The sequence below is a fragment of the Leopardus geoffroyi genome, chromosome D3, assembly GCF_018350155.1.
Source record: "Leopardus geoffroyi isolate Oge1 chromosome D3, O.geoffroyi_Oge1_pat1.0, whole genome shotgun sequence".
In the NCBI taxonomy this organism is placed as follows: Eukaryota; Metazoa; Chordata; class Mammalia; order Carnivora; family Felidae; genus Leopardus; species Leopardus geoffroyi.
The window spans coordinates 22,030,964-22,058,800 of NC_059339.1; the positions used below are offsets into that span (position 1 = coordinate 22,030,964).

At 44.9% G+C, this 27,837-nt stretch overlaps 2 protein-coding genes and 1 long non-coding RNA gene across 4 annotated transcripts in view; 1 reads left to right on the forward strand and 2 right to left on the reverse strand.

The window, feature by feature from the left end:
- The window catches only part of LIMK2 (LIM domain kinase 2), a 59,904-nt gene extending 57,787 nt beyond the window's left edge, over positions 1-2,117 (reverse strand). The window contains exon 1 of one of the 2 annotated variants that reach the window (XM_045458274.1): positions 1,731-2,117. In XM_045458274.1, the coding sequence (XP_045314230.1) occupies positions 1,731-2,065 (335 nt within the window). In that variant the 5' untranslated portion in view covers positions 2,066-2,117. The remainder of the gene's footprint in view (positions 1-1,730) is intronic. The other variant, XM_045458275.1, reaches the window with a different exon arrangement.
- Positions 2,077-9,206, forward strand: LOC123588056. The gene is made up of 3 exons (XR_006707669.1): positions 2,077-2,190; positions 2,996-3,136; positions 8,519-9,206. It is a non-coding gene; the product is annotated as an uncharacterized LOC123588056 (long non-coding RNA).
- RNF185 (ring finger protein 185) overlaps positions 6,430-27,837 on the reverse strand; it is a 38,055-nt gene continuing 16,647 nt past the window's right edge. The window contains exons 2-7 of the mRNA XM_045458284.1: positions 20,089-20,308; positions 17,495-17,513; positions 15,493-15,605; positions 14,048-14,102; positions 10,853-10,970; positions 6,430-8,910 (exon numbers count right to left, since the gene is read on the reverse strand). Coding sequence (XP_045314240.1) covers positions 8,813-8,910; positions 10,853-10,970; positions 14,048-14,102; positions 15,493-15,605; positions 17,495-17,513; positions 20,089-20,264 — 579 coding nt within the window. The 5' untranslated portion in view covers positions 20,265-20,308 and the 3' untranslated portion in view covers positions 6,430-8,812. The remainder of the gene's footprint in view (positions 8,911-10,852; positions 10,971-14,047; positions 14,103-15,492; positions 15,606-17,494; positions 17,514-20,088; positions 20,309-27,837) is intronic.

Below are 27,837 nucleotides of genomic sequence, written 5' to 3' on the forward strand. Positions count from 1 at the left end.
GTCTCTAAGGCTGTATCCACCACAAAGGCAAGGACTGTATCCATTTTGTTCATCATTATACTACTCAGTGCTTGCATAAGCACAAAAGTATCCCACAAATATTCTTATGGACAAATGTCTAAACTAATACACCTAGACATTTTAATGCCTCTACAAAGCTTTTTGGTTCACTCAGAGAAATCTAATAAACACTTATTGCACTCTAAGATCTTTTACAAGTTTCTGAGAATCAAGGTTCGAGACAGGTAACTGACATACATGGAGGTTAGAAAAAAAGTCACTGGAAATCATTTAAACTGAAAAACTCTGGAAGCTTAAAAAAAAAAAAAAAAAATCAGAGAGAAAGGGACAGGGAACATTTTTACTCCTAGTCTTCTCCAGAAGCCTATTATCCAGAATGAAGAGAAAAATCCCAAGCTTCCATGGTAAGGAAATGACCCATTGGTGGCCTGGTCCTTGTATTCAGGATGGAGGAAGTGACTGTCCACAGGCTGAAAGCCAGGAAATGGGGGCAGATATCCAAGACAGCCTCCCTCCTCCACCATTCCCTTCTGTCACCTCTAGAAAGCTTCTGGATGCTGACCCTGGTCGACCTAGAGGCTGGGCCTCCCACACAGGTGGCTGGGAAACAGAGGCAACAGAAAGTCCTAGTGCAGGGGGACAGGCCAGGAGGGCAGGAAGCTGCAGGGTAGTGTGTGAGGTGACCGAGAGGGGACTGTAGGCTCAGCTAATCTAACTCTGAAGCTACCCTTTACCTTTGGACAACTCTTCGCTCTAAGAGGTGTTTGGCCACATTCTTCTCCTGTCTCAGAGAGGCCAAGGGAAGACCCAGCTCCCATGGAGGGTCCAGAACCCGAAGTGGCCTACCTTCCCCAGGAAGAATGCTTCACTCTCTCCCTAACCCCTAATCCGTGTCTTAAACCCCAAGGGAGCCCACACTCCCAGCTTCCTGCAAAGAGCCCTAAGACCTGCCTAAGATCACAGGCACCAAGATACCCGTGAGACGCCCTGGATCCGGTCAGAAGTCACAACTATCCTCATTTCCCACAGAAAACCCAGAACCCAGGGTAACTCTCCATCCCCATATAACTGGCCCAAACCCTGAGAATCCCTTCCTTACTCTCCATATTCCACAAAGCCCTCACTCCAAGAGAACTCAGGCCCCAGCTTTCTTAGAAAGAATTTTTTTTTCTTTTTTAAGTTTTGATTTATTTATTTTGAGAGAGACAGACAGAGAGAGAGAGGGGGAGAGAATATGAATCCCGAGCAGGCTAGGCACAGTCAGCGCAGAGCTCAATGCGGGGCTCAAACTTCCCAACCGTGAGAACACGACTTGAGCCAAAACCCAGAGTCGGAGGCTTAACCGACTGCGCCACCCAGGCGCCCCCTTAGAAAGTTTTCATTTGGGGACCTGCGGCCGCCAGATTCACACAAAAAAGCTGATTCCCTCACAGAGCCCAGCATCCCTTCCTCGAGGGACCTCAACCCTCAGCAGCCCAACCCGCATATCCCTCGCATCCTTCTGTCTTCGGCCCCCCAATTCCCGAAGCCCCACAACCTCCGAGTCCTCGGGGAGCGTTGTGCTCACTTCCCCAGTTCTCCTGCTCAAGTGCCGGGGTCCATGGGGGTCCACTCAGCCCGAAACTCCCGAGGCTGCCAGCTCCCTTCAGGCGTCCTGGGCCCGGGCTTCCGAGATAACGGCGAAACAGAACGGCGCGGCCCTTCCTTACCCGACTGCGCGGCCATGGTTCCGGGGACGCGGAAATGGGGAGGAGGTGGCGGGGACTACAGCAACTCCTCTCAACTCTCGCAGCCGTCTCAGGCGCGGGAGGACCGCGGCCCCCGGGCGCAAGCTGGATGCACCGCCTACGGCGCCCGGGGAGGACCAAACCGCACCTGGCACGGGGGCCCGCCCGCCGACGCCCCGCCCCGCTGACGCCAGGCCACGCCCCCTGACTCGGGCTCTGTGGGGGCCCTGGTGCCTCCCAGAAAGAGCGACGCCTTTTGTTGAGTGCCTGAGCTGGTAAGGATGATTGTCCGCGGCCGTGAGGTGGTTTGTCAGCATAGTCCCCGGGACTCCTGGGAGGTCTCAACAGGAGATCCTCAGCCCATTTTACAGATGGGGGCAGCTGAGGACCCGAGGAAAGAAGTTCTATTACCTCAAAATGGCTCAGCTCACTAGGAGCAGAGGTGAGATGGGAACCCAGGTCGCCTAACTCCCAGGCAAAAGCTCTTTCTAGTAGAGTGTTTAGGACCAAGAATATGAATATGGAGGGGCACCTGTCTGGCTCAGTCATTAGAGCATTCCATTCTTGATCTTGGGGTTGTAAATTCGAGCTCCGTGTTGGGTGTAGAGATTGCTTAAAAATAAAAATCTTAAAAAAAAAAAAAAAAAAAGGAATATGAATATGGAGAAGCTACTCCACAAATAACTTTGGGGATTTAGAGTGGACTTTTCTTAGGCTTCCAGCTCAAAGAAGCCACTTATCTGCCCCACTGTGAGTAAGCTGACACTTAGTAGATAATCTCTAGGTCAAAGATGGTGTGAAGGTGGTGCAACCAGCATACTAGGGGCAGATTCTTATCGGGGCCAAACAGGTATATAAATAAATGCAGCACACCAGATCTTCCAAATTTTCAAGACAAGCCCAAACTCCAGGTATTTAGGTGAATTTTCCCACTTTTTAAAATGTTGGTAACATTCAGAAATTCTAAAAATGCCATGTAGACTAAAGGGAACACACTTGTAGACTGGATTTGCTCTGCTGGCTCTTCTTTGTGGAGGAGAGAGCCCTGGACAAGGAGTTAGAACAGCAGGCTGGTTCCTGGCAGCTGCTAGCTGGCTGAGGGGCCTTGAGAACCACTTTCTTTCACTGGGGTTGGGAGGGAATTGGGGTCCTCTATGTGACAAAGGGTGGGCTGCATCAACAGGACCCTGCAGTCCTTCCCATCTGATTCTCCTGTGATGCGTGTTTGGCGACTGTCATTTCCTTAGACTGGATTTAGGTCATGGGAAAAGTGTCCAAATGATCAGGAAGAGGCAGGAATGGGGCCCAAGGAAATGGATCATGACACCCCTGCTAAAGACAAAGTTCAACTCTGCTGCTGTCTGGCTCCAGCACTCCAATAAGCAAAGGTGGGCACAATTCTCTTTTCTTCCTGACCTGTGTAATCCAAATAGGAAGCAGGTCAGATGTTTCTCCTCTGGGTGTGGCAGGTGGCTCCTGAAATCCTGAGTATAGAGAAAGTGCTGAGGGGGTGGGGGAGGGGATGTGCCTGACTTCCGGTAATTCCTGGGAACCCTCCAGCGGTTGGCTTTACAGTTTCTGAAGAATTTCTGGTCTGATTATAGCAACTACAGGATTGTGTGTTGAATTAAAGTGGCAGGGATCCAGGGGACTCTGACAAGCCACCTCATGGTAGGCAAAAAGGGAGCAGGGATTTTATTCACCCTACACATGCAAAGAGGTAATGCTGTATTTTGCCAGGCACACAGGCACTGGAAGCCTTGGAACCAAGACCCCTGTTTGTCTTCCCTCTCCCTCAGCCCCACAGCAAGGCACCCAGGTCTGTCTTTTCTCCCTCCTTACCCTCTCTCTTTCCACTTCTTTCCCACCTCCAGCCTCATGGTGTTCACTAGCAGGGAGTAGGGGGATAACCAACTACCCCAAGTTCCTTCCAGGGAAGTTTAGGTAACTCTTGAGAAATGCAAATTGAAATGTAAAGAAAGAAAATAGCAATCTGTAGAAATGTATAACCAAAAGATATCTTTCCAGTATAGGCCCAAAGAATATTCCAAGATCACTTGTGAACTCCAGGGGGATTTCTGGAAGACAGAAAATCCTGGGTAGGGAGAAGATGTGAGTTTCTAGCACCCAAGTCACCCGTTCACACTTTGATTACCCCACCATAGTTTGGTCAGTCCCTAAGGCCAGATCCTGCTGACTGACAATCAACTCTTTGGACCTATAGAAATGAGAACCTGGACACTGAAAACACCTGAAGGTTCTGACTCTGCCATCCTGAGGGAACGGGTCTACTGATTCCCAGCTATACCTTCCGATTGTCACTTACACTTTCATCAAATTGATCCTGTCTTTGGCCTCTAGTCTCTCCACTCCTAGAATCAGTCCCATCCAAGAGCAACTGATTAATCCTCCAGAATTATGTGTCTGCTCAAAAACCTTCAATAGCTCCCTGTTGCCAACAAAACAAAGGCTAAACCAGGCCCTCATGAGTGAACTACATCTCACTTTGCAGGCTTTTCTCCTACTCCCTTCACTCCAGAACTGTTTTTCCAGAATACATTCTGCCCTTGTACCACTCTACCATTTCCCTCCGTGTTCTTTGTAATTTTGTTGCCCCTTTCTACCTATTCTACCCTATTCTTGTTTCTAAATGCTTAACACATTATCTTCAATTATATTATTTTGCAAACCCTGTGAACTAATCTAAATCTGCACTGATACAATAGCCATTAGCACATGTGGCTATGTAAGTTAAAATGAAATAGAACTTAAAATTAAGTTCCTCAGTCCACTAGCTACATTTCATGTGCTTGCTAGCCACATGTGCCTAGTGGTTACTGTGTTGGACAGTCCAGATAGAGAACATCTCCATCATGACAGAAAGTCCTGTTTTAGACAATGATCAGTAAGGGCTGCTAACATCACAAAAAGGGACTGCCAGGCATCATGTGCCTCATGAAATGATGCAACAAGAGGTATATAGTACCATTTATGACATAGTCTTACTAAATACCCAAGCCTGAACCTGGTCAAGCTTCTGGATTTAACAATTTACAGGAAATACAAGAGTAAGAGGAGCTTATTAACACCACAGTGATGCATATAGCAAAACTGAAGCTGTGGGAAACTCAATAGGACAAATGACAAACTGCGGGGTGCCTGGGTGGTTCAGTTGGTTAAGTATCTGACTTCGGCTCAGGTCATGATCTCACAGTTCATGGGTTTCAGCCCTGTGTTGGGCTCTGTGTTGACAACTCAGAGCCTGGAGCCTGCTTCAGATTCTATGTCTCCGGCTCTCTCTGCTCCTCCCCCACTTGCACTCTGTCTCGCTTTCAAAGATAAATAAACATTAAATTAAAAAAAAACATGTAAACTGTAGAAGAAAAGAGGAAACTATGGATGTAATAAGAGACTTAGGAGACCTCCAATAGCAAGATATCGATCTGATTTGGATCTTTAAATTTTTTTTTTTTAACTTTTTATTTATTTTTGAGACAGAGAGAGACAGAGCATGAACGGGGGAGGGGCAAAGAGAGAGGGAGACACAGAATCGGAAGCAGGCTCCAGGCTCTGGGCCATCAGCCCAGAGCCCGACACGGGGCTCGAACTCATGGACCGTGAGATCGTGACCTGAGCTGAAGTCGGACGCTTAACCGACTGAGCCACCCAGGCGCCCCTAATCTGATTTGGATCTTAATGCAAGCAAACTGAACAAAAAAGTTGAGACAACTAGGAAAATTTGATCAATGATTGGATATATGATGACATTAAGGAATTATTGTTAATTTTTTCAGGTACATAAAATAGTATTTTGGTCGTTTTTGAAAATCCTTATCATGGAGATGCATATTTGAAATACTTAATAGATGGCATAGGACTAGGATTTGCTTCAAAATAGTCCAGGCAAGAGAAAGGGAGCAGTATGAGGGTGGGGACAAAACAGGATTGGACAGGAATTGATGGTTATTGGGGTTGGGTCATAGGTATGTAGAGGCTTTACTGTCCTATTCTACTTCAGTGCATGTTTTGTTTTCCATCTCTTATTGGGCTTATGAGTTCTTGGAGATCTCTGATCTTTGCATTTCCTACCATATCTTAGTGCTGTTCAACTTGATTAAAGCCTTAGGTCAAAGTGGAAGAGAGGGAGAAAAGAGACCTTTTCAGAGGGATGACCTTGTAGCTCTATTGTGTGTGTGTGGGGGGGGGTGGGGGGGTGGGGGGTGGAGCCTGAGGCAAGGCCAGGTTTGTAACCTATCTACCATCTCATACTCTGCTACTGAGGAACCTTAGGGAGCTGTACATCCACTGCTCCAGGTAGAGGGCTTGGCCAGGGTCCCATCTGCCCTGTTGCAGAGCATGTGAATAACCTGTGATTGTCCTCAAGGTTCTGATTGTCCACAAGCTAAGCTCCATCGTGGTAGCCTTAAGCTTAGGAATTCCATACACTTGTCAGGACTGGGGCTGTCAGGTTACATTTTGAGTAGGACTGTATATGCAGCCAGTCCTCTAGCCTGTGCTTCTCATCCCTAATTATCGATGGCTGCCTGAAGACTGCTCCTCATTGTGACAGTCCCACGTATGCAGAAGTGTTTCCCAGAGGCCAAATCAGTGTGATTACTCCCCAACCCATTCACGCTCCCCCCCCCCCACCCAGTTACACAGACAAGTCCACAGCTCACAGTAATGTAAAACCATTTGTTTAATTCTAAATCAAATCACTTTCACAACAGTGAAAATTAGTGACTGGTCAAGATGTGCCACTTTACATGGTGTCATTTTCTGACTGTGGTCGGGACCTGGTCCTAATCCACAAAGGTGGCAGGGGCGGGGGTGGGCAGGCTGGACGCCAACATAGAAAACACACAAAAGAAACGAAAACTGCCTTGGCAGAGGGGCAAGGTGGTGAGCCTGCAGAGGGGTGGTGGGAAGGGGGTTTCCTGTTGGGGCTGAGCCAGCAGTCCCAAGTTGGCTCTCCTGCCCCAGCTCCCAGTAGAGGGTGAGTGGGGGGCCTAGAAGGTTCAAAATCAAAGGGTACATGGCCAACCTGCCTTGGCTCACAGGTTCCTGGGATGCCTTTGCTGGTGGAGTTCTCCTGGGCTCACTCTACTTCATCAAAGAGTCCCAATAATTTGTCTTCCTACCCACAACCCTTTCTTTTTTAACTTTTCTTCTGGAAACCCATTTCTGTTGGGCCCATCTATCTGAAGTCCTCTCTCTCACCACTAGGTGGGGCTACTGCACTGAGCGATCTCACCAATTCACTTGTGCTGAGAGGTTGGGGTCCCTCTGACTTTTGGGATTTCCAGGAGGTGATAAAAAGAGCACTCTTGAGTGGGTGTCCCAAGAATGTTTAAAATCCATCAGGGACACTGTAAAGCTGGTAGCTTAGTCCTACCAAATGGATTCGGCAAATGAACCACCTTTTCAACACTTAACGTTTTGTCTGATTAAACACTGAACTCTGGCATTGACAGGTACAGAAGGGAAGGGGTTGGGGGCTATGGACAGGAGAGGAGGACTTCCCCTGTCTTCCTCAAGGTCTTGGTTTCCACATGCTATGCAGAGCCACAGCTGGAAAAAAGCACTAGGTGGGGCTTTCTACCACTTATTGGCTATGGCTAGGGGTGAGCCAGGAGCAATGTGGACTGGTAAAGTGACAGAGAGGCCCCCAGAGGAAGTCCATCTTCCACGACCCCTGGGATCTCCTGGAAGAGGCTGAGTTTCTAGGAAAAGGCCTGACCAGGAGAGTGAGAACCATTCCACAAGTGAACTGTCCTCCTGCCTGGAACCACTCCCTCAATCAGATTCTGAGGAAAAAGTTTGTGAACTAGAAAAACAAGTCAAGGGCTTGGGAAAATGATTCCCCTGGAAATTTCCTGGGGAAAACCACACCATGTCATCGTGCTGAGGCTCTCTAGGCCCTGCTGTCTGGCATTAAAAATCATCAAGGGTTGCCTGCTCCACAGTTGCATGATTCCCTGGTTTTAGTACACATACAAGGAGTTTTCAGGGGTATCCACCAAGCCATACCCAAATCAGGGTCATATGCGGATCTCCCCACTCCTGCTTCTTCATAAAGGACAATTTGGCTTCTGGGAAGATGGTCTTCAACATGCGCTGACTTGACAAAGCCCCCAGTTCCCGTTGGGTGGGTCTGAGAGGACGCACTTGGAGCTTTTGTAGGCTTGGGGAAAGGGCTGCTTGTTCAGTTCCTACATCAGAGCTCCAAATCCCATCAGAGTCCCAATGGCAGGTCTTTCCTAATGCGTAGTCCTGGCTTCAGCAGCAGTCTCGGCTGTGTGTCCTCTGGCAGAGAGCCACAGATGCACGTATTTTTGGGGGGAGAGAGGATGGGAAATCTGTGAGTGAAACCACATGTCTCTGGGGATAATACACACCAGGAAACCAGGAGGTCATTCAAGCCACTCTCTGCAGCCAGAGACTGAGCATGGCCCAGAGCCAATAAAAGATCTTTGGCTCTCTGGTGAATTCATGAAGTGACTCCAGCTTTAGATGCTGCAATTACGATCTTTATAGGACAGCAATTTCTGGCATTTCTGCTAAGGAGGAGGAGGAAATAGAACACAGCAGCACTGGGATCTGGAGCCTCACTATATGGGGAGTCCCACTGATTTTGGAAGCCACTTACCAAGGGGTATTTAAAGAGATGAAAGAAAGTTTCTATTTGGTTCATCCCTTTGTTTTTGTAATATTAAATTCAGGTGAAATTGAACTGTCAATTTCTCTTTTCCTGCCTCTTCCCTGTGCAGAGTCAGGACCTGCTAAGCTGGTTGGAACAAGACTTCATGGTGTAACTCATGAGAGACGACTCAATGCCAAAGACTGAGGTTACAGCAGGGTGTTTACAGCAGTGGCCATACTCCAGAGTCCTTGACAACAGGTCTTGAGTCCCAAAGCTCTGATGGAGAAGCAAAACTCCTTGATGTGTTACTGACCCCACCGATTCCAGGGGTCAGGATTAGCCAGGGAGCCAAACATCGAGAGTGGGTGTGGCATGTCACCAGTCCAGAGGCCCTGCCGTGGATATAGGCTGGGACCCAGCATTAGGCAATCAACAGCCAGAACATGATCACCAGGGCCACAAACAGGAAGAGGCGTGATAGGAACTGCTCATCCACATACTGGGGTGTTCCAGGGACAGCTGGAGAGAAAGGAGGGAGAAGAGAGGCTGTCAGAACACTGCAGCTGTGCGCACTGCCTGTCTGGGCCAGAATTGAGAACATCAATCTTCATCTCTTTAGAACAGAACTCTGCACACTAAAAAGATTTCCAAACCCCAAATAACATCAGGCAAAACAAAACTTGAATTATGAAGATATGTGGAATAATATAACAATGAGGACAAGGTCTCCAATTTATCCTAAGACAGTCTGGTCTGCAGATGTACATAAAACCGGAAGCTCTTAGAGGAAATAATAAAAGAAAAGCTGCTGTTAAGCCTCTTCTGTGTGCTAAGTGTTTTGTACACACACCTTGCTGGGTATTATTATTCCCATTTTGTGTAAGTAGAAACTGAAGCACAGGTATGAGGTGACCTGCCCAAGATCACAGAGTTCACAAGTTAGTGGCAGAGCCCCAGTCATGCTCTCAGCCTCTCTGCATGCTGCCTTGAGTCACAGAGTCTCTAGATTTTGGCACTGTTGAGCATGGAGGGGTCTTAGCCCCACATAGAGTGCTTTCCTTTTCTAGAGGATGAACTAGGGCCCAGACAAGGCAAAATGGCTTGTCTCTTCCATCACACAGCAAACTAGGGACAGAACTGGGCCTCCACTCCTCCCTGCTTTGAGAAAAGCTATGGCTCCCTGTCCAGACTTTGGGGGAATGAGTGTACGAAAACCAGTCCAGGATGGGCAAACATATCAAACATGATAAAGGAAAACTGTGATTGTAGCATGGGGATAAAGTGATCTCTGGATCAGTCTAGTCTGGCTATAGAGCTCTCTTTAACTGAGGAACCCAGGTTGAGCCCTGGACCAGGAAGAAGGGAAAGAAGCTGCCAAGCAGGTTCTTACTGCCTCTACAGGGCCCTGTCCCTCCTTCAGGGAAGGGTACACCCTGCCCTGTGGGGTCTCCTTCCTTTGAGAAAATATGTAAATGAAGGAGAAACCTTTGAGGTGAAGGAGGTACAAAGGGCATTCCAAGATTTCTTGATGCTATACTATTCCCCAGACAGGTGCTCTGATGATTCATGCAGGCAGGCAGTCAACAAAGACTTACTGATTGCCTGCTATATGCCAAGCATCAGGGTAAAGGCCAAAGAAAACTGGAATGACCCAGGAGTAGGTTTCTGTCCCTAAGAGCATAAGCTTCTGGCCAGGAACCACACACTGGTTCCTTCTGCAAATACACTGAGTCCATCACAAATGAGGCTCCAATAAGTACAAGTAGAATTCAACCAACTTCAGCACCTCTGCAGATTCCATGGTAAGGATCTTGGCTCTGGTGTCAGATTGGGATAAAGTACAGGGTACCCACCTTGCTGCCTAGTTCTACACAGAATGCAGCTGGTACCTTTAAGCTGGCTGGAAAGAGAAAGGTAGTGGCAGGTAACAGACCTAGAAAGAGTTATCAAAGGGATGGGACTTGGGACCAGCCCCATGTGTATCCTGAGGGAAGCTGGACAGAGATGCCAGAGAATAGAGAGGCCCTGAATCCTGGTGGGTTGCCTCACTCTTCCCTGTCCCCAAATGGTGAAAGTGGGGGATACGTGAACAGGATGAGGCTTTTCTTCAGCTAGGTATACTAGGCATTATTTTATTCTTTTTCATTTTATAGGCACAAAGTATGTCTTGGGAAACATACTGAGCATTTTCTGATTTGTGAAACGGAGCTAGCTAATTGCACACCCATCCCACAGGTGTACACAGGCTTGTGGTGAGGATCCCCTGGGTTTGTGATGGCAAATATTTTGAACATGCCTAATATTTGACGGGTGTGCAATATCATTATGACTACCAGTAATCTGGAAAGAGTTCACATTTTGAAAAGCCTAAACTTCCAAGCAGTGACAATTATCTGTAATCTTCATACTAATGAATTCCAAGGAGCCTCCAAGCAGGATTACCAAGGAGATAGGGTCTTACCTGGAGGAGGCCGCCCATCATTTATATTAAATGCTGTGGCAAATATCCCAAAGGGAAATGCCCCAATTCCAAAAGACATCTGGAAGCCACCATCTCCAAATCCAAATCCTTGAAATCCCTGTGTGGAAGAAGTGCAATTCAGAAGAACAAATACATTTCTCCTGCACCTGTCAAACATGTCACCTGCAGGTGGCACCTGCCTTTCCTCCCTATCCTCTGCCACCTGTTTCCAAAGGGGGAGGGACATCTTTTCCTCCCATCTAGACCCCAAGGCAGAGGAACCCTGAGGTTCCCCTAAGGAACCCTGGCCCCGCTAGCCTTCAAGGAGTCCCAGCCAAGGAGATGTGAATGCCAGAAAGGCCTGGTCCTGGTCCAAAGTAAAACAGTCTGCTGATGCAAGTCAGGGTTCTTAGAGCGCCTCAGTTTTTTCCCCAGAATCCCACACTAGTCAGTAAAATTTTCTACATGCTTTATAATAACAAAATTGGCAACAATCCGTACACCCACATTATTGGTAATAGCAAAAAAGTGGAACCCTAATTAACCGACAATGGAGGTCATGATCAAAATCTTGATACATGCTCTCTAAAGACCATTATGTTGATAGTGCAGCAACACAGGGAAGCTCTTGTGACCAAGTTATCAAACAAAACTGAACACTATGGTCACAAGTACATGACAACATGTAGGTATGTGAACAAGATACAGGTAAGTATTTTCCCTCAAAATTTTCTTTTAATATTTTTACAAAGAATTTTAAAAAATGTAAAATACTTTTTTTTTCTGATTACAAAAGTATATATGCTTGTTATAAGAAACTTATACATTAGAAGAATAGTGGACATAGAAAGTCAGAGGTCTCTTCATTCACCATTTCAAGGCCATGCTCTCTCCAATAAACACTGTTACCAGTTTGGTGTATTATCCTCAGCTTTCCCCCCATAACATGTTCTACACTACATCGTCTTTCATATGAAAAGACTCAGTAAAGGGGCACCTAGGTGGCTCAGTCGGTTAAGCATATGACTTTGGCTCAGGTCATGATCTCGTGGCTTGTGAGTTCAAGCCCTATGTCAGGCTCTGTGCTGACAGCTCAGAGCCTGGAGCCTGCTTCAGATTCTGTGTCTCCCTCCCTCTCCCCCTCCCTTGCTTGTGCTCTGTCTCTCTCTCTCTCTCAAAAATAAATAAACCTTAAAAAAAAAAAAAAGATTCAGTAAGAATTACAACACTGTGAATAAGCAACCCATTTTTTACCTTGACCAAGGTTGCACAGCTTGTAAAAGGGGTAGAGTTTAGACTGGAAACTAGGTCAATATGATCTGAAAACCCATGCTCTTAATTATTGTGCACATCTTACAAAAATTTTCTCTCTTCCCCCACATCCCTGGGTAGATCCTTAGAACAAATGATTAAAAAATAATAAGAAAATTTACTGGGTCAACTGCTCTCCACAAAGAGCTCACTGGCCTTCATTTGTGAGTCTTTTGCAAGTTATGAAAGTGGCTGTTCCTTATCCCATACTGAGCAGCCTGGCACCCAGCTCCAAACTTCTTGCTGGGTGGCACTACCTATAAAACCTAACAGCAGATAAACTAAGAGAACAAATCTACAGAGAAGAAAAACAACCAGTTTTCCATCTCCTCAGTATAGAAATGCCTCCTATTCAGACCCAGCATGGTTGAGTCTGAGGGCTCCTGGGACCGAGGCTGCCTTACCCAGAAAAGTGCAACTGTTTAATTAGGAACTACCACTTCATTGAGTGCAATCCTGAGGACTGACCTTCTGGCCTCCCTTTTAGCAACATCTATACAATCCCCTAAGTCCTTACATTTGGTGGGTATATGTTCTTGGGGCAAAGTAGACAAAAAGCATCACTGGTGGCTGTGGGTGCTTGTATATGCTGGAGGTGTGCACCACAGTAATTAAGGCCAGGGCCTCTGGCTTCCTGAGGTTAGGAGCCAAATTTCTGCTGAGAAACAGAGCCTGGAAAGCTTAAGGTGATATTACATGGTAGTCAAGGGGTAGCGCTAGGTCAGTATGTCCAACAACCTATGATCCTAATTCTTTTGGAGAAATGAAAAACTCTTGTGACCAAATTATCAGACAAAACTGAACACTATGGTCACAAGTATGCTCAGGACAATATGCTGGTAGGTGGACAAGATATAGATAAGTATTTTCCCTCAAAATTTTTCTTTTAATATTTTAATCTAGAGAAATAAAAATATACTTTTTTGGGGTTCTGGTAGTATGGATAAGTATTTTGCTTTTAAAATTTCTTTAGGGGTGCCTGGGTGGCTCAGTCCGTTAAGCATCCGACTTCAGGCTCAGGTCATGATCCCACCGTTCAGGAGTTCGAGCCCCGGGTCAGGCTCTGTGCTGACACTCAGAGCCTGGAACCTGCTTCGGATTCTGTGTATCCCTCTCTTTCTGCCCCTCCTCAGCTGCACTCTCTCTCTCTCAAAAATAAACATTTTTAAAAATTAAAAAAAATAACATTTAATATTTTAACTGAAAATTTTAACACTAACATCAGATTTAAATGAGCAAATTTTTTGAGCTAGTGATTCTTCTATGAATTTGTCCTGGTAAAATAACCACAAACCTGCTAAAAAATGTATCTATAAGTTCATCAGAGTATTTTTAAAATAAAAAAAACAATTCAATGTTCAACAAAGGATAAAATAATGTTAAGTTCATACAACTAAATACTAAACAGCCTTTAAATAAAATATTACTGACATGTAAAATCTCAAGATACATCGTTAAAAGTATCCCCCTCTGATATAAACTCCGTAAGTTTATCTCTGCTATGTTCACTGATCTATCACCAATGCCTAGAATAATGCCCAGCATAGAGAAGGCACTCAGAATGAATGAAATTTCAAAAAGAGTTACAGGAGCAAAATATTGTAAAAAAAATAATAAAATATATGTATACATAATATATCTATAAATACATGCACATAAAGAGATTTACAAAATTTATAGAACAATAGAAAATAGACCAAAATATTTCCAGCAGTTTTTTCTAGATGGTGTGATTTTAAGTGATTTTTTTCTTCTCTTTCTCCTTTATGTATTTTACAATTTTTCTTTTACTTTTATAATCAAGGAGAAAAAGTGTAGGGCCAAGATGGAAACTTCTAAAGCCATGAACTCATTTCTAGAGGCTTCTCCTAGAATGTTCCTCACCCCTCTGTTCTCTGGCTCTGGCCTCTGTCCTTGAGGACGGGGAGGGGTCTTCTCTCTGAAACAGAAACATTGTAAAATAAATATTATAAAATGTTTACAGCTGTTCCTTGAGTGGAGTGGAAGCTCTTCACCAACAGGGTAAGGTCCACTGTGCCTAGCATATGAACTTATGCCAAATTAAACCAAATCCTAACCTTCGTTCTACTTGCAATGGTTTTTTCAACCGTATAGAAAGCCAGGGAGAAAATTCACGTATAAGATGTTCACCATATTGCACTATAGCCTACTCCTCTCACAGAGAGCCTGGCTCAGACTGGTTATGAACGCTAGCCAGACACCCTCTCTGAACCTGTGTAACATAGGGGTCATGGATACTAAAAATCCCAAATCCAAACCGAAACAGAGCTGAGATTCAGGGTCTCTCTGATCTAGCCCTGTTAACTTCAGCTTTACCTCCCATTATTCCTTGGTAAGTACTCTACACTATGCTTTTTGCTTCTGGGTTTAGTCCCTACCATCATTCATCCCCAAAACACTAGACTAAGGGTTTGCTACCCATTAGGCACTAGGCAGGATATGACCAATACTAAGCCTGTGACAAACCCTACTCTTAAGGTGCTTATGGTTTAAATGGGGGTACACCGATCACAATACAGCATGAGAAGGGACTTCTTGAATAGAGGTATCAACTACCTAGGGTGGAAGCATGGATGAGAGCAACTAATGTGGGGAAGAAGGGTCACTTCAAGGAGGGGGTAACTTCAGGCCTGCTCATTAAAGACAGATAGAAATTACTTGAGGAGGAGGGTGTTGAGCAGGCCCAGGGAGGGCAGAAGAGGCAAAGGGAAAACAAATACAAAGGCTCATGAATGTGAAAGGGTAAGTTCCTTTAAGAGAGGTCCAGTATGTCTAGGTACAGGGTATGCTGGGGTGAGGTGGGTTAAGAGAAGGTAAGAGATACCGCTGGGGAGCTTCAGGGTGTGTGAGTGCATACATGTGTGTGTATGCATGCACCAGACTGAGACCAGCTCTCAGAACTTGTGTTTGTGGGAAGATCCACACATACTTCAAACTCTGCAAAGCTTTCCAGACCTCCTGTCTCCTCCTCCCTCTATACTTTATGTATCACTATTGCAGCAACCCCCTCCTTGCAAACTCTCCTGCTGGACACCCTGCTTCCAAAGCTGCTATTTCACAGCACTCTGCACACTTACAATTGTAATACCTTGTGTGCTGCCTAGCACACTGCCTGCCCACTGGCAGATGCTCAGTGTATTACAGTCCAGTGAGTGGCAACTTGGGCTTCCTCCCTTCCTGACAGGCTGCCATTTGGATCCTAAGTGCCTCAAAACTGAGGGTAAGTACTTAATAAAGGGTGGGGTGAGAAGGTGCTGAATGGAAGAGAATTCCTGTCCAAAGTAAGGAGTGGGTGTAAGAGGCCTCACCTGGGGTCCTGCTGCCCAGTGCTGCCCCTGCCATAGAGGGGGATGACCTTATCTCGGCTGATGCCAGCTTTGCAAACTGGACACACCTGTCTGTTAGGTCTGGTCTCCAACCACTGCAATCAGGAAAGAAAAAATGCATGAATGGCGCAAGAAGCCCACCTCAGAGCAGTCAGGGTCAGAACAATATGGACCAGAGGCCTCAAACTGGAAACACCAGCACCAGCAGGGAACACTTCAAGGAGCCCAACTCCTGATTCCTACTCCTGGCACTCAATAAATATCTACCAGTGGTGAAATCAAAATTGCTTTTATTTTTAAAAAAATTTTTTTTTTTCAACGTTTATTTATTTTTGGGACAGAGAGAGACAGAGCATGAACGGGGGAGGGGCAGAGAGAGAGGGAGACACAGAATCGGAAACAGGCTCCAGGCTCCGAGCCATCAGCCCAGAGCCCGACGCGGGGCTCGAACTCACGGACCGCGAGATCGTGACCTGGCTGAAGTCGGACGCTTAACCGACTGCGCCACCCAGGCGCCCCCAAAATTGCTTTTAAACACCATCATAAATTAAACAGGCTTCCTCATGCATCATGATCTCTAGTGGCTCCCAGCAATATAGCAGGAAGGAACTGCAAGTCTGGAGCTGTGTCAAGGAGTCTGACTGACCCAGCTGGTATAACGAGCTTTAAAATCTCTGCATTCCTCAGTAGACCAACTGTAAAAAATAAATTTTTCTCTCTGTGATTTCTCATTTTTACAGCATTTCCTCAACAACTTTGTATCCCAGGCATCAACATCTGAACATAACTTGGCCATTTTCTGGTGATTTACTATGTGCTAAAAGACAGACTTTGCTTATTATCTAAATTTGTTGTTTTTTAATGTACTTTCATTGATTTTTGTACTCAACTACTTCTTTCAATACTAAAAACACTAGAATTCTATTTTGGGTTTCCCAGGCTCTTTCACTAGTTATAAAGCATTTTGCTTAACCTTCTCTAAAACAAATAAAAATGATAAGAACATATTATCTGTAGTGTCTTCGCAGACATTAAATAATTTAATACATATATATTTTCTCAGAATTTAACTTAGAACATAAATTGTATCTTTAGATCCAATGATATAAAGTTTATTATATAAATGTGAATCTAAGATTTTGGGGCCAAGGAGAAAGCATTTAGTGATTTTATATCCCACTTCCTTTATCTTACTGTTGAAAGCTTCAAAAGTTATGTGTTATGTGCTCTTTATAAATTTACAGAAGACATGTTCTACCAGGTTCCACTGGAGTCAGAATGCACAGCTCCGAACATAGTGGGAATCCCTCTCTTGTTTCCCCCGCTCCTTCCTCCTACCTGAATTCTGAGGCTCTAGAGGTCTGGAACTTCTGTCCTCCCCCAATGTTCCCAAGCCACCTACTACTATAGGGTTCTGCCAACAACCATGGGGACAGTCAGCGCACAGTAATCATCCACAGCCAGTTGTAAATGCCAGGCCCTGCTCTGCCTCACCAACATGTGGCTGGGTCTTGGTGAATACTTACTAACTGGTTTTCATAATCATCTGAAGCTAGGAAAACAGATTTTCTCCCCTCTCACAAAAGCTCTCTGTTGAGACCAAAAAAATTTCCCTCTTTCTAACATTTTCATAGTTGATATGTAGGAAATACTTTTTGTAGAGGCCAAATCTCAAAAATAAACACCTAACATACTATCAAATCCAACCCAATCTACAGATGGAAAATTGTGAACCAGAGAGGTGGTGGCCTGCCAAGGCCACAAAGGCCATCAGTACAGTCAGGACCATCCCAGGTACTCCACTGACCCCTGTTTCACCAAGTGCTCATCAGTAGGCAGATGTATAAAGAGGGTTGGGGGTAAAGCAAGCAAATGAACCCACAAACAGGGGAGATTGCACCTTCTGACGGTAGTCTCCTGAGACTAGGGGTGTCTTGTGCAACCATAGCTGATGAAAGACAAAGTAAAATGAAATGCATCTTACCTGATGTAAACATGGCCAACTGCCAGAGTCCCCAGGGCACCAGTCATCAAGGAGAAAGAGAATGGGGGTAAAGAGAGAAAAATGTTTTCATTAGCAGAGACACTGAGGGTGGGAGGAGTTTAAAACTGGGACACAAGGTGGAACTGTGGAGTACTGCAATCCCACCGAGTGTCTGTGGGGAATCACTAGTATCAGAAATTAGAAAAGATTGGGCTAAAATCACAGGAAAAATGAGGCAATACAGACAAGACCCCAGTCTCTACCCTTGGGATCCTACTTGTGAAGGACCTCCAGGTCCCAGACCATCCCAGACTCAGCTTCTCTACAAGTCAACCTTTGAGAGGTTGTGGCACCTGAAGGAATCCAATAAAAGCTAAAGACCCTTTGTACAGAAAAAAATTCATGGAGGCATTCTCATATATACATGCATACCTAAGTCTCACAATGTGTGACTCTCAATCTGGTTTAACAAAATCCTCAGGCTGTCCTCAACCCTGAGTGCTCTGCTGGCAGGAGGTAGCTTATAAATTCAAATCTACTATAAAAACATCTTTAAGTAATAAAAAGCATGGGGATGCTGCTTGGCAGAAAGGGCTACCTTCAGCTTATATGAGCTGCACTACAATGAATTGCTGCCCAGTCTCTCATTTTTTAAACGAGGAAACCAAACTCAGAAACATGAAATGACTTACCTACGGCACCAGGACTAAAAAGTAAGCCTCCTGACTATTCTATCACCCAGCACTAGGTGCAAAACAAGACATTTACAGAATTGAAGGAAAAGTTACTCTAACTCCAGATTTTTCACTTTTTCTCTCTTGATTCATTCATCCAACTAACAAATATCCACTGCACACCTATGAGCCAGGAGAGTGGAAAACGTGGACATGGTTTCTGTCCCTCATAAAACATGACTCCTCTAGCCGAGTAAAATTTGGACTCAGAGGATAATTCCTTTCCCAGTTCCTGAGCCAGTTTAGCCTCACAATCCAGATATGCAATCTCACTGGATATAACAGACACATCTGACATCTGACTCCCACATTAACCTTGCAGTACCATTCCAAACTGAGCCTAAGGCACCTCAAATCATGGCAGATCTCCCCTAGCAACTTCCCTCAAAGGCTGTGGGGGAGAAGTGAAAGTAACTTTCCTTTAGGGGAAAGTTCAGAATTATAACAAAGATGGTGATCACTTCCATTTATTAAGCAACTATTGTGTGCCAGGCTGTGGCTGACAAGCTTTTCATTTATTAATATTACTGGAGGGTCATATTAACCTATGACAAAGTATAATTATCTCTTCATTGCACAGATGAGAAAACTGAAGTACAGAGAGGCTGGTAGATTTGCTCAGGGACAAACCACTCTAATTGGAAGCATCTGTTTCATTTTAGAGTCTGTGTTCTTTCCAATGGTACCTTCATTTAGTTCTTAATTATGACACTCATTTCAAGTCCTGGTTATACGATTCCCCAGAGAATCTCCCAATTTCTAGGAGACAATAGTTTCTGCATAAAACTTGATGATTAGGGCAAGAGCTACCAGAACAAAATCTGCCCCATTCTATTTATTCACCAATAAATTTACCTTTGTCACTGCTGCCAACTTAAACTCCCTTAAATACTGCTTAAATGTCCCTTTCTTCACACCACTTCCCTGCTCAAAAATATCCCACAGCTTTATGTCCTCAATCAAATCTGGGTTTGATAATCTGGCCCAACCCTCCCTTAACCACTCTTGTTTCCTAACACTTCCCAGCCTCCCATCCAGGGTGCTATTTGAGGTATACAGCAGCCTCGGGGTCTCAAGGTCTCATATCTAAGAGTGCATATGTCCATCCCTAGAAAATGCCTGCATTGGAGGGCACATATTCTTTGCCTTATCTGTCATTCTTACCCCTCCAGTTACTCCAATTCACTCTTCCAGGTCAAGTTCAAAATCAAGAGAGAAGAATAAAATCTCAATATTTACCCAGAATCTCAGGGCCAGGAGGGGCTTCTATAACGATGGAGGCCAGAATGAAACTAACCCTGCCACTTCATTTTGATGTATGTAAAATATAGCAACAATTATTAGGATCATCTATTAGGATCAACACTAATACATAGTATTTACTGTGTGCCTCATGTTCTAAGCTTTTTATGTATTTAGAGTCATTTGATGCTTACAAACAACCCTGTAAAATGAGACAGAGTGTGTGTAAGCATCTTGCCCAAGGTCATCCAGTAGGAAAGTAGCAGAGTCAGGATTCAGAACAAGGAAGTCTGGTTCTACTGTCCTTGCTCATAACCACTATACATACTGCTTCTTTGCTCAGCACAGCAAGTGGCACATAGTAACTGCTCACTAACTGGTGAGTGTTTTCATTTCAGAGGTGGGGGTACAGAATCCAGAGTTGGGACATGATTTGCTCAAGGCCACTCAGCTCATCAGCAACAGAACTGGCATAAGAACCCAGGCCTCCTGCTTCTTGGGCCTGATTGTATCAGGAGATCCAAAGTGGGTGGGAAACCCTTGTTCCAAAGCTGCCCAGGGCCACAGGCTTTCAAAACTTAGCAGTGTGTCTTCTGGGGTGGTGACAGGGATACTGACCAGAAGAGGTGGCCACACAGGCTGATGACGGCGTCCTTGGCTGTGTCCAGGCAGATGTTGCACTCGAAGGTGCTGTCCTGCCCTCCACTCTCACCAGCACCATTGCTGCTACCACTGGGCCCCCCTGCACTGGAGTTCTCAGGGGATGCAGAGGCTGAGGGCCCCTTGCTTGCCATCCTTGGCTGTCAGAAACGGAGTGAAGATTCTCCCCAGGAAAATCCTGAAAGACAGAGAGTCCTTGATTGCCCATTTCTACAGCCCACTCTCCCTAGATTCCATAGCAATACCTCCACTGTTTCTCAGTTCTGAAGTTCAGATTATGACTGGACCCCTAAACAGACTTCGCAGAGGCTACAGAGGATGACACTCATGGGGCACCACCCAGAGAACAATGACTCAGATACTTTCATGAACATGGACTAGAATGTACCACACAAATACACTGCACAAATACACAGCATCCTCCTTCCAGATGGTTCTCCAAAGGAACTGACAACCTTTCCCACATGACCCTACATTCTCCCAGGATAACCAATCCAGGTAACAAATACGTGCTCGATAAAACTGAATGTGCACAGGCTGTCCTTTAACTTTAGACTGCAACTATATTGGCGGGTGAATCGGGTTAGGCCAGAAAAGTTGTGACTGGTATATGCCAGAATATAAGTGTAACTGTGAAAGGTTAGGAAGCTAAGAAGAACCAGAAAGGCCATTCAGCCCAATGTCTTTGAAAATCTTTTGCATTCTGCCTTCTATCGGGTTAAAATACTATCTACTTTGGGGTGGCTCAGTCGTTTAAGCGTCCAACTTGGGCTCAGGTCATGATCTCGTGGTTTGTGGGTTCGAGCCCTGTGTTGGGCTCTGTGCTGACAGCTCAGAGCCTGGAGCCTGCTTCAGATTCTGTGTCTCTTCCTTTCTCTGCCCCTCCCATGCTCATGCTGTCTCTCTCTGTCCAAATAAACGTTTAAAAAGAATTTTTTAAAAATACTATCTACTTTATTTGGTCTAAATCTATCAACTCTTTAGACTCAACACATTAAAAAAATTTTTTTAATGTTTATTTATTTTTGAGACAGAGAGAGACAGAGCATGAACGGGAGGGTCAGAGAGAGAGGGAGACACAGAATCTGAAACAGGCTCCGGGCTCCAAGCTGTCAGCACAGAGCCCGATGCGGGGCTCGAACCCATGGACCGCGAGATCATGACCTGGGGCGAAGTAGGACGCTCAACTGACTGAGCCACCCAGGCGCCCCTAGACTCAATACATTTAAAGAAGAGATTTATGTCACTGCTGTACATGGAAAACCAGTATTAGTTACCATAAGTGAAAGATAACTACAACATAATGATAGAAAAGCTGTTTATCCGCATACTGAGATCATCTGGCACATACAATGTGTTGGGCAAACTTGATCTGGTCCAATCTCTTTAGGAAACTGCACCCCAAGACCTGTCCTCTAACTGATGAATATGGAGCTAAGACCGGGACTCATGACACCCAGTCTGTATTCAAACCATTGTACCACCATAGATCAAGCTGGCCAACAAATGCTAGGAGAAAGACACTATTGTTCAACACTGCCTCCAAATAAAAGAAACTGCCAGAAGCTGAACACAAAGAAGGGCAAAACCAACACCAACCATACCCAGAAATTCTGGGTATAGATTAAGAATCTGTCAAGAGCCTGGTCCAGCCACCCTCACCACCCTAGAAATTCTAAGTAGGAGATGCTGGCTGGTAATCATAGCCAGAAAACCAGCAGCTTGGATGCTGACTTCAGTTGAGCCTCCAGCTTGCTAGGTGTTTTGGGAACCTCCCTTCTCCTCTGTGGCCAGTTTTTTCATCTGTAAACTGAGGCACTGGACTACACTGTCTCCTAGTTGTTTCCTTCCAGCTCTAAGACTGCCATCCCAGGTCATCTCATCCACTCTCTCCAAAGCAGGCAGCCCCACCACAAGTCTGGGACTCACCACTGGAGTACCAGAAGACTGTTTTGATTCCAGCTTCCAAAGTTCAAAGAGATGTAAAGACCAAAAAGCCAGTCTTCTCAGACCAAGAAGCCTTCCTACACACCACCAACTTAGAACTCTGGACTCACAAGCACCCTCCTCATGACAGGAGCTCAGTGACTTGAGCAGGGAGAGGAAACCAGCTCACCACCACTTTTTCACATAGTTACATCATTTTACATAATGTCCCAGAAGGGCAGCTGGCTGCTGGCAGCACCAGTGCCTCACTGGCCTCAGCTCCAAGACCTTCCCCCTGACCCAGTGCTTCTTTCTCTCCATATACAAGTGTTCTCTCCTTCTTAGGATGGAGCGTGCTTCTGAGGGCCATGTTGTGGCCTTCACATGTCGTTCCAGCTCAAGTACCTGACAGGTGTGAGTTTCTTTAAAATATATTTACCTTTTAAAATTAAGAACTGTGTATACAGAAGTAGAAAGACAATCATAAAGTCAGGTTCACTGATCAATCTTAATGATAGTCTCCTGCTGTGATGCAATAGGAAGTACATATCACCAACAACGAAGCACTCTTAATACATAGACTCTAATCATATCTCTAAAATAAATTACCCACTTACAGAAAATATGGGGCATAGATGCATGTGTTTAACAACTCCAGGAGGATGCAATCAGCAAATCCAGAATGTGGGACCTTGCATAGGACAAATAATCCAAGTTCTCCAAAAAATAAATAGCATAAGTGGGGCGTGGAATTCTAGATTGAAACTTGAGACATATCTGCCACTGGAACTGTGTGGATCTCACTGGAACCAGGTTCAAACAAACCAACTGTAAAAAGACATTTGTGAGATGACTGTCGAAAATTAGATTTAGGCTGGATATTAGTGGTATTAAGGAATTATTATTAATTTTATTGAGTATGACAATGGTATTGCATAATTTAGAAAATATTCATCTGCTAGAAATCCACACTTAAGTATTTATGATGGAATGATATTTGGGATTGGCTTTAAAATACTCCAGGAGGAGAAGTGAAAATGGAGAGAAAAGATGAACAGGGAAGGTGATGGTTGTTGGAGCTGGATGATGAATGGCGATTTATTCCATAGCTTATTTTTGTGTCCTTATAAACTTCCATAATAAAAGGTATTTTTAGAAACATGTTAGATTGCAGAAGAGTATGTGCCTGAACTTATTTGGGTAAAAACAAAATACATAAATGAATACACACACACATACACACAAATATATGCAAAGAAAATGCCTAAAAGGCACAAACTAAACTATTGACAATTATTTCTCAGATCAGGGGCTGGGGAACTTTCGAGTTTCATATTCTTATTCTGATTTAATGTTTTATGATAAACAGGTATTACCTTTATAGTAACATTTAAAAAACTGGGGTTGCCTGGGTGGGTCAGTTGGTTAAATGTCTGACCACGGTTCATGGGTTCAAGCCCCATGTTGGGCTCTGTGCTGATAGCTCAGAGCCTGGAGCCTGCAGCCTGCTTCAGATTGTGTCTCCCTCTCTCTCTCTCTGCCTCTCCCCCCGCTTCAAAAATAAACATTAAAAAAAATTTTTTTTAAAGAAATTGTAAAATGTATGTGTAATATTACATTTGTTACAATAATGATATTATTATAAAATGTCTTTTAAAGTGTGGAAAAACATACCAAACTGTTAATAGTGACTATCTGCATTGGTGGGAGCTTAGAGGTAGTGATTTATACTTTCTAAGTCCCCCACATTTACAAAACTGACATTTTTACATGTATTAATTTTGAAATGAGACAAAAGACCAACAGTACATTAAAAAAAAAAAAGAACACTTTCCAATCTTCCAGTTTCCTCCAATCCTGAAAAGTTCTGAGTTCAAGTCCTGACTACACCACTCTGGGTAGATACCTTGAAGGCTACAATCTCTGTTTTCACTGAAAAGTGAGGGTGTCATGCCTCCTACAAAGGGCTGTGAAGGTGACCCTATGAGATAACACAGTGACCCAGAGGGCCCAGCAAGGTAGGCTGTTGCTACTGGGGAGATGTATATAGACACCTCTTACCCTGGTCCATTACGTCTCTGCTCCCTGAACCCAACAAGGCTCTGCATGGCTCCTATTCCTTAGGGATATAAGGCTTGAGGGGACAGTCAGGACCAAGGTAGGTGTTGGAGTGGGAATGGTCAGGAGACAGTTAACAGGACAGACAGCTCAGTGTGTAGGCAGTGGCAGGCCTGCAGCAGGTCAGGCATTGGGATAGGGCTGCACATTCCAACTCCAAGCAGACTACATCACTCTCATGTTAATTCTTAGTAGACTGACCACATGGTCGCTACTCAGGCTCTAAAGCCTCCTCCTAGTAGGCACTCAAATATTTGCTGAGTGAGTGGGTGCAGGCATGTGTGATTGGTTTTGGTCAACTCCCAGGCCAGCTGCTCATAAACCTCTCTTTGCAATAAATACATCCTGGGCCCCAGAGTCACACACCTATCCCCAGAGACCTCTCCACACCTCCTTTCTACCCTCATGTACAGGAACCTCACCATACCAAGGCGACATGGCAGAGATGAGCAGCCTTCCCTGGGAACTGTCCACTAAACACCTGCAGAACAACAGAATGTGGCCACAGCTTCATGGGCCCAGGAATGGGACAGTGGCTCAGAGGACAGAGGGTCCTGGTTGGCTCAGGAAATGGACAGAGTAAAAGGAAGGCAGGCCCTTAGCATGCCTGAGCTGCCATCTTACTCAAACTTTCTCCTGGTCCCTATAGGAACCAAGAACTTCAACCTGACTACATAGCAACCTTGTTGTGGCTGGTTCTGTGCCCCTGTCCCTACTTTGACCATTCTTCACTCCTGATCTGAATCAGCTTTTCAAACATATTCACATCTATTACCACTCTGCTGAGGTAATAGCTTTTACTATTTTACACTCCATTTCACAGATGAGGTCATCAGGCCAGGGAGGTTAGAGGACTTGCACAAGGCCAGGCCATCACACAGTGCCAAATTCAGACTTTCCAACACAAATCAGTGCTCTTTTCATTCTGACATGCCACCCTTTAATATGCAGCTTTACAAAATTAAATACCTGGTCTTTGTTTCGCTCAAATTCATTGTGCAATGCTGCAACTGTTCTTTGGAGTGTGAAGCAAACTCATCACTCATGCATTTATGCGTTCAATCCACAGATCTCCAATACCAACTACATTTGATACTTGGGGCTACCAACTGTGTGTGTGGAGGGGGGGGTCACAAAGAAGAGCAAGGCCAAGTTGAGGCTCTGGAATCTAGAATAGGAGCTAACGAAGACACGTGGATAATTATAAGAATTCTTTTTTTTTTTTTTTTTTATGAAATATATCTTCAACGTTTATTTATTATTTTTGGGACAGAGAGAGACAGAGCATGAAGGGGGGAGGGGCAGAGAGAGGGAGACACAGAATCGGAAACAGGCTCCAGGCTCTGAGCCATCAGCCCAGAGCCTGACGCGGGGCTCGAACTCACGGACCGCGAGATCGTGACCTGGCTGAAGGCGGATGCTTAACCGACTGCGCCACCCAGGCGCCCCTATAAGAATTCTTAATAAGGGGCTCCATCAAACTTGCCTGTTTTTCCTAAACAAGGCACCCTCCCAGAAATCTGGTTCCTAGACCTCCTCAGTGATTTAAGTAGGATTTGGATCTGGATAGTGCCCAAGAATCTGTTTTTCTTTTTTTTTTTTTAATTTTTTTTTTTTTCAACGTTTATTTATTTTTGGGACAGAGAGAGACAGAGCATGAACGGGGGAGGGGCAGAGAGAGAGAGGGAGACACAGAATCGGAAACAGGCTCCAGGCTCTGAGCCATCAGCCCAGAGCCTGACGCGGGGCTCGAACTCCCGGACCGCGAGATCGTGACCTGGCTGAAGTCGGACGCCCAACCGACTGCGCCACCCAGGCGCCCCAAGAATCTGTTTTTCAAATAAGAATCTTATTTTCAAATAAGGGTCCCTACTTTCCACTCCAGGTGATTCTTTGATGAAGAGTTTGGAAACCCAGCTCTCTAAAGGGGAAGAACTCTACCAAAAGCACAAAGCAATATGGAACAGCACAGAGTTTGGGAGGGACAGTGATCACAGGGCCTGTCCTTCAGAATATACACCCACCCCAGCTACAATCCACAGGCACTATGAAGGTCAGATAAATCTTTGGGTTGGGGGACAAGTCTGCTGAGATCTCAGACCAGCATGTGCTCCATCCAAGACAGAGCTGATCATTAAAGAAACAAATTCATACCTAGTTTTAAAAAACATTCCTAAAGTTGAGATGTCCAGAGTGGCACCATATGGTGTGGAACTAAAGCAGATTTGCAATACGTGATGATCCCTTAGGAATGCAGAACCTGGTAGCTGAAATTGATTGACCCAGCCTCACTCCTATTACCTTCCCAGAGCTGGCCTGGCCTACCTCACAGGAACTGAGCAAGGGAGATAATGGAAAAGTTGCATGTCCCTGCAGGAAACACTGGGGAACTCGACCTCATGAAGAAATCTCTTCGTAACATTCTTGTATTCAAGAATTCTCACATTCTAGAGAACTGTAGGTATTCAAAATATGCCTTCTCTACCCCCTTAAAACTCTAAGAGTTCCTGGACCAGGGTGTACCAAGGCATCTAAGAATGTTAATCCTAGTTATGAAGATTACAAATTTGGGTGATAAATAATTGGCATGATCCAAGTGGGTACCCAGCAGAGTTCTTGTTCCTGTGGGCACATGCTTGTTCATACAGAAGCTTTCTTCCAGGAACTGTAGCTTGCCTGAGCCTGTCTCTGCTGCTCATTAGGATGCTGTTGGACCACATGTAGGCAGAGGCGAGACATGCATTCTGAGAATGCCTATATCACACTCACAGAAGTTTGGAGTGGGAAGAAATCTGAGTAAGCTGATTGGAACTTGGAACACACAGAAACCAGGCTCTAACATTTTAGAGTCTAAAATGGAGTTTAGGTAGGACCAAGGGCATGAATGGCCTTTAAAGTCTCAAAGGACAGAGGAAGTTGAAAAGACTGGCCTCTTTTCCTTGGGGATGCACTGGTTCTTTTCTATGGCACCCTTTAACCTCCCTATCTGTTCAACCAACCCCTCTCTTACCTTCAAAGATTTATTAGACAGCTTATTTGTCAAGCATTCAGGATACAGAGATAAAGGGTTTATCTAGGGAGACACAGACAAATAAACCAACAAGGCAACCTTACCTTCAGCACAGCGCTTAGCTTACTATTAGCACAGCGCTGAGTGCTGATAAAAATATGTACAGAGTCACGGCAGGCAGGGCATGGTGGGGAGGACGAAACACACAGCACATAGGACAAGTGGACAATTTATTGTGCTGAGTTCAATGGCTGGAGCCCAGGGCACATATAGGAGTGGCAAGACAACAAGGGTTGGGACTGAGGCAGGAAGAAAGGCCTTGGAGTCCTTGTGCCCTTCATATCTAAATGGGGATTCTGGGGTCAGTTGTTCCTACTTCTTCAGATTTTCTTCTGCTATTTTTGAATAGAAAGGGTTTTTTGTTTTGTTTTGTTTTAAACTTCAATGCTTTTTCTTAAAGCTTATCAGGTTTCCTAAGAAAGGATGAAGCAAGATTTGGACAATCCCTGGCACAAGCTTTTAAGGGTCACCCAAGAGCTGCCTTTTGTCATCCTTTACTGTCTTAAAATGTTCTTTAACTTTTTAAGGACTTTTGTCCTTAAAAACACACGTGGCAGAGGAATTTGATGGCTTTGGGTTCAAATCTCAGCTCT